This window comes from Aedes aegypti, chromosome 2 (assembly GCF_002204515.2).
Source record: "Aedes aegypti strain LVP_AGWG chromosome 2, AaegL5.0 Primary Assembly, whole genome shotgun sequence".
NCBI classification, from domain to species: domain Eukaryota; kingdom Metazoa; phylum Arthropoda; class Insecta; order Diptera; family Culicidae; genus Aedes; species Aedes aegypti.
In genome coordinates this window covers 444,759,321-444,772,255 of record NC_035108.1, presented here as the reverse complement: position 1 = coordinate 444,772,255, position 12,935 = coordinate 444,759,321, and the positions used below count along the sequence as shown (strand labels likewise).

Here is a 12,935-nt window from a genome sequence, read left to right as displayed (position 1 = left end):
AAATCTGTTCTCAGCAACCATCATAGTAACCCAGACAATATTATTTCGGTCGATTTGCGGACAGCGATGCGTGGAAGAGTAAAGGCCCAAACGCAATGACAGCGGAACGGCAACGAAAAGCGAAACCGGTTCGCCAGCATGAACTATAGCATGCTTGTCGGCTCAGACTTGGATCACTTTCGTTCGTTGACAGCTCAGTCGGTACGGTGTGATTCATGCAGGCGAACCGGTTCCGCTTTCCGTTGTCGTTCCGATATCATTGCGTTTGGGCCTTAACTTGGAACATTGACCCGCAAAGCGGGTTGATCACCGTTAGCTGAATCTATATATGGCTAAAACTGGTGCTTCTACCCTAATGCGACATACACTTTACACTAAGGGTAATGCAACAACAGATCTAAATGATGATCGCAGTGGCCAGTGCTGGAAAGCGTCAATGTAAAAAGATGATGTCGCGCGAATTTTACATAAATGCTTCTCTCACTGTCATCGGACGGTGAGACAATGACAGAAGCTTTCTTTAAGGCTCATTCATTTTGGCAAAAATGATGACTTTTCAGCTTGCATTTCAAAGTGATAAAAGTCAGTCTTAATAGTAGATATTGACTTGAAAAAGTATCACTGTACGCGCCAACATGCATAAAGTATGCTGTTACTTTTTCAGCTGTATCAGTGCAAAACCAACTGATTTTCTTTGATTCGAAATCGTAAGATGAATTAGCAACAATCATTAACGACGCGTACAAATTTCAATGACGGCCTACTTCGTCTTGAATTCTCCTTCATTTTTCCGTCGCAATGACTTGTGACGGAATTGTAAACTAGACAATTTTTGTTTCATTATCTGATATGATTGTTATTTATGTCGTTAAAATCATGGATGGAAATTTTAAAAGCCAAATCCTGTCATGATTCTTAGCAGCCCTGGCAGTGACTCATTCAAATAGAGGAAGGCAAAAAATGGAATATTAACAAATGGAGAAAGATACAATATACAGCTCATGATATATTGAAATTGTGAAAGTGTTTTCTATACCGGTATATTACGTATTGCCACAATATTCATAAGGCATTAAATTTCAATTACATCCGCACTGGCCACAGTCACTTAGTTCGATTGATACAAATTTGACACCCGCGACAAACATGGGAACAACGTACAAACAGTTTGAGCAAATGTACGAACCACCCAACCGGACAGGGTAATCAATATTGAAATCCCCAACCGCGATAACGACCAGCGGAGCCATTTCCCCGAGGTCCACCATAATGGCACAATTTTTCCCTTTCCACGTGGATATTGCTCTGCTGAGGCCGCGATGGCAGGACATTCCACTATATTGCACCGCACCGTTCAGTACCGGACCGGAAATCCTCACGCGATATTGTCCAATGTCCATGTCATCGTCATCCACATGTACTACCGCGCTGAGCTGTGCGAACGCAACTAAACTGGAAACATGGCACTGCTCGGCACGGCACACACATGTTCTGCTCCCTCCATCATATAGATAATGGTCTCTGTCTTGAATAATTCATCATAATTGATTTGACATATATTTTGAATAATTACGCCACGACTGCCAGCAGCAACAACTGGCGATGGCTTTCGCTTTTTCCCGCCAACTGGTCATTAGGCTGTCGTCAGTGCGGCGTCGATCCAATCGTTCAACTTTCGCCGGGAACTGACCTTGTCCTATCTTTTCTTTTCCCGTTCCAGAACCGCCTACTACAATCGATGAACTGACACACGGGAAGCCCTCGGTAAGCCACAGTCTCCGCGATGGAACATCATGGGTTGTTTACGGACATATCGAACAGTTTCCCCGGCAGTGGAGTCCTGCCGAACACCAACGTGAAGTATCATCACCACTTGCCGCAGATCCCGCCTCAGCCACCGCCACAAGCACCACCACAAACTGCCGGACAGGGCGGCAATCCTCAGTTGTACATTCCCCAACAACAACAGCAGCAACATCAGCAGCATCAGCAACAACAACCAATAGTAGGCTACGGTCAACAGCAGCAACAGCAAATCCACCATCAACAACAGCAGCAGGCGCAGAGTCAGCATGTTGAGTCGGATCCCATAGGCAGCGGTTTGTATCATGACACTGCAGGGCTCTTCGATGCGACCAGCGCACTCTGTACCAATAATAGCGGTAGTAACTATAGCAACGTCAACAACAACGGTAGCAACGTTAATAATAGTAAGACCATTGAGTTCACTTCGCGAAAATTTGAAACCAATACAGGCGATAGTATAACGTACAATATTAATAACATTAACACGAACATTGTGAATAACATTAGTGGGGGGAGTTTGGGAGCGAACGGTGTTCAAGGGTTGAACCCGACACAGGCCGCCATCACAGGTGGATCGGACCTGCTCGGGAATACCCAATTTTCTACCACCGGTGGTAACGCACAGATCTCGTTCAACAAGGAAGGTGAGACCAATCCAACGATTATCAACATTAGCAATAACAACCACAATATCATGGCACCACCCTATCCATATCCCTATCAGGCAAAGATCTCCGGAATGGGTGCGTTGAATGATTTGAATACCAAGTTCGGAGCAAGCCACAGTTGGGCGGGAAACGGCACCACGTCCCATACCGCAACTGGAGAATTTGCCCTCGACAGTAGTGTGATCAGCAATTTTGAGGCTAAAAATCCTACCAAATACCATACGAGCCGGAGCAGCTACCGATACCAGCAAGACTATGGGCAACCAAGTCAACAGGCGCAGCCTACTACGGCGCACTACCAACACAACTACGGCTTGTACCATCCGGAAGGCGCGCAAGCAACGCCAATTCAACAACCGAATGGTCACCATGGCTACGAACCTTACCCACATATCGTACGCAGCAAATATCCAGTGATGGAAGAAGTCAACCGCTACGGACGCAGCCATCAGGTTCATTCAACTACCCATTCGCAGAGTCACCATGATCTCATGTACAACGAACGATCTCGATATTCTAATAACTTCCCCAGCGGCTACATACCCCCTGCAGCAGGTTACCACTATCAAACAGCTCAACCGACTAGTAAAACTGTGTTGAACCCTAACGTAGACTACTTCAACAGCAACTACATCAAACAAGTACCGCCATTGAATGCCCACCAAGCCAGTCACTACATCCCTAGCCGAACGGCTTACTCTCACCAAAACCCCACTATACCAGGATACCATCATCACCAAAGCTACGCCCTTAACCACGCTCCTGCATACGAAGATCCTTATCGGCACAGATCCCGACATCACACACTACAGCATCACTACAGCGACGGCCACCACGGTCAACAAGCCTACCCCAACTATCCAGCTCCTGGCGCCAACCTCGCCTATCCCCACAACCAAAAACTCTCCTTCAGCAAATCCATCAACGATTTCTACAGCCCCAACGTTCCTACAAATACTACCCACCACTATCCGAATCCCCTCTCCAATCCAACCGCTCCCACCGTACACCACGCGCCTCACTACGGCATCAAATACACATCCCAAACGATCGTCCCACCAATGACTCAACCGAAACCTTCGAATCACCCAGTCCCGACATCACAACCTGCGCAAAAACCCACGCACAACTCCTACTACGATACCCCCAATCCCGTCATAGACATGAACCACCCCTTGATCGACCTAGAAGAACAAATCAACAGCGTCAAGATCCTCAAGAGCAGTCGCGAAGGTTCCAACTACGACCCCAACCACGCCCTCAACTACGACTGTCAGCAAAAGTATCTCATGAACCGCTACCTTTATTCGAAAACCACCTCCTCGAACTCCACCCCAACCTCCACCGATGGATACGTCCCCAACGGAGCCCACATCAACACCTCCACAAACCTCAACAACTACGGCTACCCCAACATGGAGGAATTCGTCATGGGATCGCGCAACTTCTCCTTGGACGAAAACCTCAAGGACAAAAACCTCCGCGACTACCTGAGCAGCTGGAATGAAACCGAAGAGGAGGACACCGCTTCCGCCGCCACTTCCGACAAGAAGGAAACCAACAACAACCAAGCGGCGCATCAAAACTTCGAATCCTGCAAGTATCTACAGCAAGTGCTGGATGAACAACTACCGCCCCTGCACGGAGGTGTCATCGTAGCAAACGTCCAAAACGGAACCGGTAACCTCCCGGACATTCTGATCGACCTCGAGAAGACCAAAGACGACGCCCCCAAAGTAGGCCAGGAAACGACCGAAGTTGGCGAGAAGCTGTACATCCTGGAAACGTACGACGTGCCACACTCGGAGCTGAACAAGTACAAACACCTCAGCGTGATCAACGAGCTGCCGAAGAACGTGGTGCCCATTCACGACAGCGCCGATTCGCTGAAATTCCTAGAGGAAATCGAATCCAATCGCGATAAGTACTACCAAACCGAGCTGGAATCGGAGGTGGTCTACGACGAGCGGAAGAAAGACGAGGAAAAGAAGGAGAAACAGTCTATGCCGACGATTGTGCTGGACGACGATGAAGTGGAAGCGGTGGTCGAGGATGGGAGTGGAACGGTGTGTGAAGAGCAGTCAAAAGTTGAAGAACATCCACAAGTTAGTGAGGTTGTACAGGAGGAAAAGGAAGTCGTATCGGAAGAAGCTCCAAAGGAGAAAGAAGAACCTCAAAATCAGCCCGATGAAAGTAGCTTCAAAGTTCCTCACTACATTCCGAAGTATCGCAAACGGCGGTACCAGTTCGACAGCTACGATTATCCTCGCTTTCCAAAGCGAGCCCGCCGATCCAGTATCGAGGACTTCCTGCACTGTGATGTGAAAATGCCGAAACCGAAACCACCGGTACAGTACAACCCGAAGCAGCTGTTCAGCATTTGCGTGGCGGCACTGAATTCGCGAGAGTACAGGCGCTACGCCAAAGCGGACTTAGCCAAGAGGCAGGAACTTGCGGCGAAGAAATCCCAGGGGGAAAGCCAAGCGGAGCAGGTCGGTGTCAGTGAGGAACCACAAGAAAAGGGAGTGGAGGAAAAGTTAGTGAACCAGGAAGTTGATGCTGAAGAGTGTTCGGTGGATAGTGATGTTGCGGTTAGCATGGAATGTAGTGAAGAGAAGAAGGATGTTGAGCTAGATGATTTCCCGATGCAGAGTGTCACCATCAACAAGTATGAGGATGAGGATTCTTGTGAAGAGAAAAAGGATGTTCAGCCGGAAGAACCACCGGTGCAAAGTGATATTCCTATCGTTGAGACGAGTAACGAAAATAACATTGCAGAGGCGCAAGGGGAAGGCCTAGCAGGGGAATCACCGATGGAGCATGATACTCATGAATCTGCTGAGAAACACCACGATGAAGATACAACGGTTCGAAGTGATATCTCCATAGATGAGACGAGTAACGAGAAAAACATTATAGAGGCGCAAGGGGAAGGACTAGCGGAGGAATCGTCGATGGAGCATGATACTCATGAATCTGCGGAGAAACACCACGAGGAAGATACATCGGTTCTAAATGATAACCTCATCAATGAGATGAGTAACGAGAGTGACATTGTAAAGAAGCAAGTGGAAGGCCTAGCGGAGAAATTACCGATGGAGCATGATATTCATGAATCTGCAGATAATCATGAGAAACACCACGAGAAAGATAAATCGGTTCAAAGTGATATCCCTATCGATGAAACGAGTGACGAGAACAACATCGAAGAGAAGCAAGGGGAAGACCTGGCGGAGGAATCACCAATGGAGCATGATCTTCATGAATCTACTAATAACTGTGAAAAACACCATGCTTCGGTTCATGAGTCGAGTAACAAGAATACCATTGCAGAGAAACAAGTGGAAGGCCTAGCGGAAGAATCACCGATGGAGTACAATAGTAATGAATCCGTTTATTACGGAGAGAAACACCACGAGGAAGATATCTCGGTTCAAAGAAATATTTCTAACGATGAGTCGAGTCACGAGAATAGCATTTCAAAGGCGCAAGAAGAAGGCCTAGCGGAGGAATCAGCGATGGAGCATGATAGTCATGAATCTGTTGGTTACGGTGAGAAACTCTACGAGGGAGCTACATCGGTTCAAAGCGATATTCCTATCGATGAGACCAGTAACGAGGATACCATTGCAGGGACGCAAGTAAAAGATCATCTGGAGGGATCACCGATGGATCAAAATATTGAAGAATCTGCGGATATCTGTGAAAAGCATCACGTGGAAGAGAATGTGGAGGAAGTAGAAGAATTGTCAGAACAGCCGGCTGAAATGCGCATCACAGAACAAAGCAACACTGATAACGAGATCATCGAGTCATCGCAGTCATGTTCAGTTGAAGGGAAAGATATTGAGGAAGAATCTGTCGATGGTGAATCAGAAGAGCAGGCTGAAGAACCGAAGGATGTCGATAACAATGAAGAAACTCAAGGACAAGGGTATGCCATGGATCCGGCGTCACCACCCGTCCCGGTAATTGATTCAGAAAAATCAAACCATCATGATGAAATTACTAAACCCACAGAATCTGTTCAGACTGATGATGAAGAAGAGCATCAGTCAGATGATGATGCACCAATTGAAGTAGACGACAGTGAAACAGAAGACGAAGTTTTTGAACTCCCAACAGAAACGCAATCCGCAGCATCTGTGTGTGAACGGGTATCCGTGATCATTGATGAAGCAAAGAAGGTTGAGGAGGAAGAAGTCGCAGCTCAAGCAGAAAATACAGCACAGGAGGAGACGATTGAAGTGTCAGATGAAGAAACATCAACAGAAACGGAGAGCCAACGGGTGCCAGTGATTCAGAAAGCTGAATCATTTGAAACGCCAAAAATGTATGAGCCGATGGATACTGATGAACTAATTCCCTGCTTCAATCCACCTTCGCTACGCGACTTGACGGATGCAGCGTTCGAATGCTATCGTGTATTGTACGACTACCAGCGAGTGGCTCCGCTCCGGCAGCTCTGTTTCGAATACCTACTATCACGTAACATGTTACCGCAACCGCAATCGTTGCAGAAACTTTGCGAGCAGTTCATATGCAACAATCGCCACTTGTTCATAATCGAGGAGGTGCGGAACGAGCCGCAGCGGTTGCAGGATCTTTGTCAAAAGGTACTGAACGAGACGAACATCATCATCGATGTGAACAACTTCTGCATCATTGGGGAGGAGGCTGAACAGGAAAAGCCGAGCCAGGGAAGAGTGTTCATCGTCGAGGATGATCACGGTTCAATAGAAGACCTTTTGAGGGAGAACGATGATATGGATGGAGAGGTGATTGTTCTGTCGGATGACGTTGGCGATGAGCATGAGATATTTTTAGGAGATGCAGGTTGTGACGGAGACGTTCAAGTTGTGTTGGAAAGCAGTCAAGCGCTTTCGGATACGGAAAGCGAAATCTATAGAAAAGTTGAACGCGAAATCGAACGGATGATGACAACGAGCTCAGATGAGGAAGATGAAGCATCCAAAAAGTATGAGGAACAGATAGGCGACGTTGAGTTGGACAATGAGTTTTACTCGTTTGTTGGTGATGATGAATGTATTCAGTACGAGGAAGTGGTACCCATTAACAAACAAGCGCATAGAAGAGAGAGCTTGATCAACGAACTTCAGAGAAAATACATGGTTCCGAAGGGAAGAGCGTTAACCAGCAGGCTGAAGTTGTTGCGAAAATACGTCTACTATCAACGTTTCATCAAGACGAGGGACCATGGAATGCAGTCTAAGCGGAGGTTTTTCAGCCGAAAGCTCAACTGTTTGAGGAGGAAGATAGAAGCTATGCGACGTAGCGTGAGCGTTAGTGTCATCGACGACGATAGTGATAGCAATGACAGCTCGTTTTCGGGCATCAGCAGTTCAAGCAGTAGCAGTAGCAGTAGTCACAGCAGTTCATCTGGTTCAGCCAGTGGAAACAGTTCGGAGAGTGAAGAAGCTGCAGTGACTGAAACAGAGACGATGGAGCGGTCCAGTGGACATGCTTCGGAAGACTCCTCGAGCCAGTCCAGTAGCTCTTCTGTTGGCGAACGTTTAATCGAAACTAATAACAATCAACTAGATTTAAGTACATTAACCAAACCGGCCAAGATAGAATCTCAGCAGTTTGCCAAAGAAGAGGACAACAGTAGTAACAGTTCGGACAGCAGATCACGAGGATTTGTTCGCAGGTCCGCCAGTATCTCACCTCTAGTGAAAAAGAAGAAAATGAGTTTCGAGGAGAGCTTGCTCAACATAGACCAGATGTACAAAAAGACTAACAGCCCTGCGCAATCGACGAGCAGTCCAAGCAACTCAAATTCCTCATCGCCTGCTCCGGTAAGGCAACGAATCCTCACCAAAGCCTACTGCGGTCCGAACGTAGTTGTTAACGTTAACAATAATCGTGAAGCACCGAGGAAGCTCATCATTCCGTCGTACAAAATCTTCAATCAAGCCCTCGCCATCCCAACGCCGACTGAAAATGATCCACCAATACCGAGTCGGCAGCCGGTCAGACGACGAAACAGCAGTGCGGGTAGCAGCAGTAGCAGTAACAGCACCAGATGCCATCTGGTCAACTGTACCCAGCGAAGTAGTGGCCTTATTCGGGTGAACTACCCCAACAAGCCCTCACCTTCGAATAGATCCACTGCATCCAATGGAACCAATGCAACGACCACGCGATCGCATGCAATTCCGGCGGGCTTCGATCGACGCATCCCCTATGTCCGGCTGGAGCGCATCGATTACGTCGAAAAGCTAGCGGAAAAGTATCGCCAACAGCAACGGCAGCAGGCGCAGCGCCAACAGCAGGAACAGTTCGCAAAGCTACGGCAGCGGCGCAAATCGACCTTCTCGTAGATATCTCCGGCGTCATCTCGTGCGTGTTTGTTTGCGTGTCCAGCGATGATCGTGTGCGGCGGTCCCCTTATCAAGGGCCATTTGTTTCGGATCGCGTACACGGGCGAAGGGCAAATTTGCTGGCGGTTGTTGTTGTGTTGTTGTCATGTTTGTCCGATGGATTCGGATATTGCGGTGAGAAGGATGTGGAAGGGTTGCTGGGGAAAATTTTATCGGAATGGGTGATGCGGAAAATGGATCACTTTTCTGGTTGACCGTTCGTGCGAATGTTTTGATGGCGGTAAACTGCATTTAGCTTGTAGGTAATTTGCGGATCGTAGTAGTCAACGGGTTATGTGGTGGTTATGCGCGACCTCGACGTAGTAAGCATGGCGGTGAATGTCGCTAGTCAGTGGGTCAGATGCCTACTAGATGAGAGATAAGAGAACATGGCTCAATCACAAATTCTGTTTATTTATTTGCAGAACTTGGACAGGAAACAGGAATACATATGTAATAAGGTGTTTAAAATAATCGTTTTTACTGCACACGATTTTTAAGACTCTAGTTCAAATTCTGAGTATCGTTCTGACTCAAGCAGCTTCAAACTCCGGACACTCTCATTTGTATGGGAAAAATTTCAGACGAAATCTTTCAATATTTGTCAGCCAAAAATTCCTACTTTGGAGACTTGATTTGAAAAGCATTTTCCAAGTGTCATGGACGTCTCTCTAATGGCTTGTTGAGTTCAATTAATGGTTCTAACTAACGATTCACATGAGCTTCTGGAATTCCGCCCGGAATAAGAATCATGAAAGGGATACCGTAAAACAGAGTAACTTTGATAGTTTTTCGAAGAAAACTTGAATATTTATACATGCTGTTTCAAAGAATTATAGTTTATACTTTTAAAACAAGTACTGGCATTCTAGCTATCGATTCCAGTTGGAAGATCGCCAGAAGATTTATTTTGAATGGATATTAAAATTTTCATATAATCGAAAGTCGACTTTCTGTTTTGGGATAACTTTGATAATTGAGTATAAATCACACAAAATTGAATGAATTACGTAACATTTATAGGGCATTACATACCTCTAGGCAATTAACGTTATATGGAAATTTTTTACTTAGATTACATAAATGGTCCCAGTTTGTGAAAATGATATTTGCTAAGAGATTTGAGACCATATTCAAGTTTAATGATAACTAGGCTGTCAAAGATAAGTGACGAACTATTCAAAACTACATCAAAAAGTGATCGTAGAACACATTGTTTGTAAGCGTTTCAAAAATGCTAAAATCGTTTCAATTATTAAAATTCCTATATAAAGCCTCAAATGGTCTCAATTCAAATGAAAACAGCTCTTACATGAAGTGTCATACTAATATTCTTTAGTTTTGCATTCGTTTTACCGATTAGCAGAAATAATGATATTTGGTATAGTATGTGGTGGGTAGGGTAAGGCACTGTCAAAGTTACCCGCATTATCAAAGATACCCCGTTTTACGGTACACATTTTTGTTCATTAAATATTATTCAAGTTTTAACCAATCATTTGAATAAGCAAATTCATTTTTGATGAATTATACTTCACTGAGACCTCAAGTGTCCGTAATGTTAATCAAAACGTTATCCCCACACAGTCTGAGTTTACTTGGATGAAAACTTAAATGCTTCAAAGTTTGTATGGGAATTATTATTGCCAGGTTGGCCTTCGAACTGGAAAAAAAATCTATAATTTATTTTGAATCAGTGTTCGATAACTTTTTTTAGTATTCGAAAATTTATTCACAATTGATCCATATATTCTTGAAAACAACCCTACCTAGAATTTAATCCAGCTTTATACGCTGGCTATAAAACAACAAGGGGTGATTAGAATTTGACATTTATTGCCTACGTATTTTATAGCTACGTCTTAGCAGGCGATGATCTGACTTTGTTGATTGAATGGTAAAACAAATTCACCAAATTTGTTATGAATTATTACATATTAGAATTTCACAATTATTTTTAGTTTTACTCTATTTCAAAAATGTTATGTTTTTTTTTATATTTAAGGTTAGCATGGATGATGAACTATCTCAAGCTGGTGTTGAAAGATTTATAAAAATGGGATAGTGCCACATTTATGAATGAATATCTGGAGTTGGGAGACTAATGCAAACGACCCTTATATGCTAACTTTGTTGAAGGATCCCATTTGATTTTTATAAATCCCTCCAACAAAGATGACGCTGATGATGTAAGTCATAATGTTGTGTCCATAACGCAGAGGCAGCTTGCTGAATAATATTATAGATCTTTGTTGAATTTTGTCGAGAGCTGATGAAGTCTATTGATTTTTTATTTCTCAAGTTCACCCTTCGAACCATAAAGGAGATGTGCAATTTTTCAGCATGTTCCAGATACCCAAACCAATAGAATTAATCGACAATCGCAAATTCTCAAATCCGATAAAACAATTCTGCTTGGGACAATGCCGATTATTGACATACAAATTCGTCAGTGATAAAAATATAACTTGCTATCTATAATTTTGGCTCGATCTTATTATCTGCAGTTCTCAACATCCTTCAGAATCTTTTCACAATCGCCAATATGTGAAACAAACATTAACGGTTTACCTTCCAGCCAGATGCATCTTTAATACTAATCAGTAGTTTGATGATTGTTGGTTGAGAATATTTTCTGCATAAAGTGATTTCAATTTGATTCTCAGGTTACTATTAGTTTCTGATCCTTGTAGAGCAAAAATATATAGGTAAGAGATTATAAAATTGTTAAAAAAATCCTATTTTGATTACATAAAACACGACATTGAATTGTCAACAAACAAAAATTTTCTTCATCACAATCCTTGCTTCGATTAAACCATAAAAATTATAGTGTAGGCAAGAAATGTCAAAAGGGGATTATTCGTAATTCATGGCAATCTAGCGTAGAACGCTGGATACGCTAGGAGATACATACTTCTATATGTATTCACTTCATCTTTACCCTTAATTTGCTTGCTTTTGAGTACTCTCCACTTTCATGAAGAAAAATCGAATGACTAGGAATTAAAATAGGGAAAAACACTAATTTTCGACCTACAATCAATCGGTGCCAATTTTAGGGTTTTCATACAAAGTAGGCCAAAATCGTATGTCGTATGTATGGGTCGAAAATTACTGCTAGGTCGAAAATTGATGCTTTTCCCCTACTTTCAATTAGGGTGAAAAACTTGATGATTTACTTTTGCTCATGGGGTTTTGATTGTCAAATTGTCTGAAAATCGGCAGTAAGATGCACTTAAGGGGCATATTGTTGGAAAATTCAAAATAAACCCCTGCCGATATGAAACAAGAGTGCCCAAAACAAGAACTCTTCTATTACCACTATTAAGAACTGGGAAAATTTTGAAAACATTACGGGGAAAGCCGGAAAAAAGCTGGAAATTAAAAATTGTAATTTGATGGCAACTCTGTATTGGAAAATTACGTTATTCATGGCGTTACGTGACATCGATAAATAGTTTTTTAGTTTCAAGTGTAGTCCTCAGCTGACAAGAAAAGTGCTCAAGAAAAAAATCTGCATTTTACCAAAGTAATAGTAACAGCTGATCTTCTTGGATCGAAATGACTAGGTAACCAATAAGCACTTCAAAAAGAATTTTTCAGCAGTATAAGCGCCTACTGCAGGACATTTAATGCTAGCAAGCCGTATATGCGCCTTAAATGCTACCAAAATGCAAGTTTTGGCCCAATATACGGCTACTTAAATGCTAGACTTTCAGAAATTTCGTATTCGGCTGTCAAAATGATAACGTCTAGAACGTAACGGTTACGTGGAACAAAACAAATAATGAGCCTTTATATGCCATAAAACGTTTGACTTTTACTGTGCGCCCTGTTTTCATGTTGCCATGACAGAGAGCAAGACAGCACCAACACACGGCTCACAATAAAAGTCAAAAGAACAAAAGAATTTATGTCAAGTACAGAGGCTCATATATATTTCTCTCTTTCAAGGCGGGTTCACTAAGGTGACACATTAGGGCAATTCAAATTATAAAAATGTTTGAAAATCCTATCTCCCATATGCTCTTTACCATCCTTACCATAAAAATAGTGTTCTGTGAAATTTTCAGCT

At 43.6% G+C, this 12,935-nt stretch overlaps 1 protein-coding gene across 3 annotated transcripts in view; it reads left to right on the top strand.

The window, feature by feature from the left end:
- Positions 1–9,221, top strand: part of LOC5565838 — a 207,855-nt gene extending 198,634 nt beyond the window's left edge. For all 3 annotated transcript variants that reach the window (XM_021847932.1, XM_021847931.1, XM_001650166.2), the window contains one exon: positions 1,721–9,221. In XM_021847932.1, the coding sequence (XP_021703624.1) occupies positions 1,784–8,818 (7,035 nt within the window). In that variant the 5' untranslated portion in view covers positions 1,721–1,783 and the 3' untranslated portion in view covers positions 8,819–9,221. The remainder of the gene's footprint in view (positions 1–1,720) is intronic.
- Positions 9,222–12,935: the final 3,714 nt, after the last annotated feature.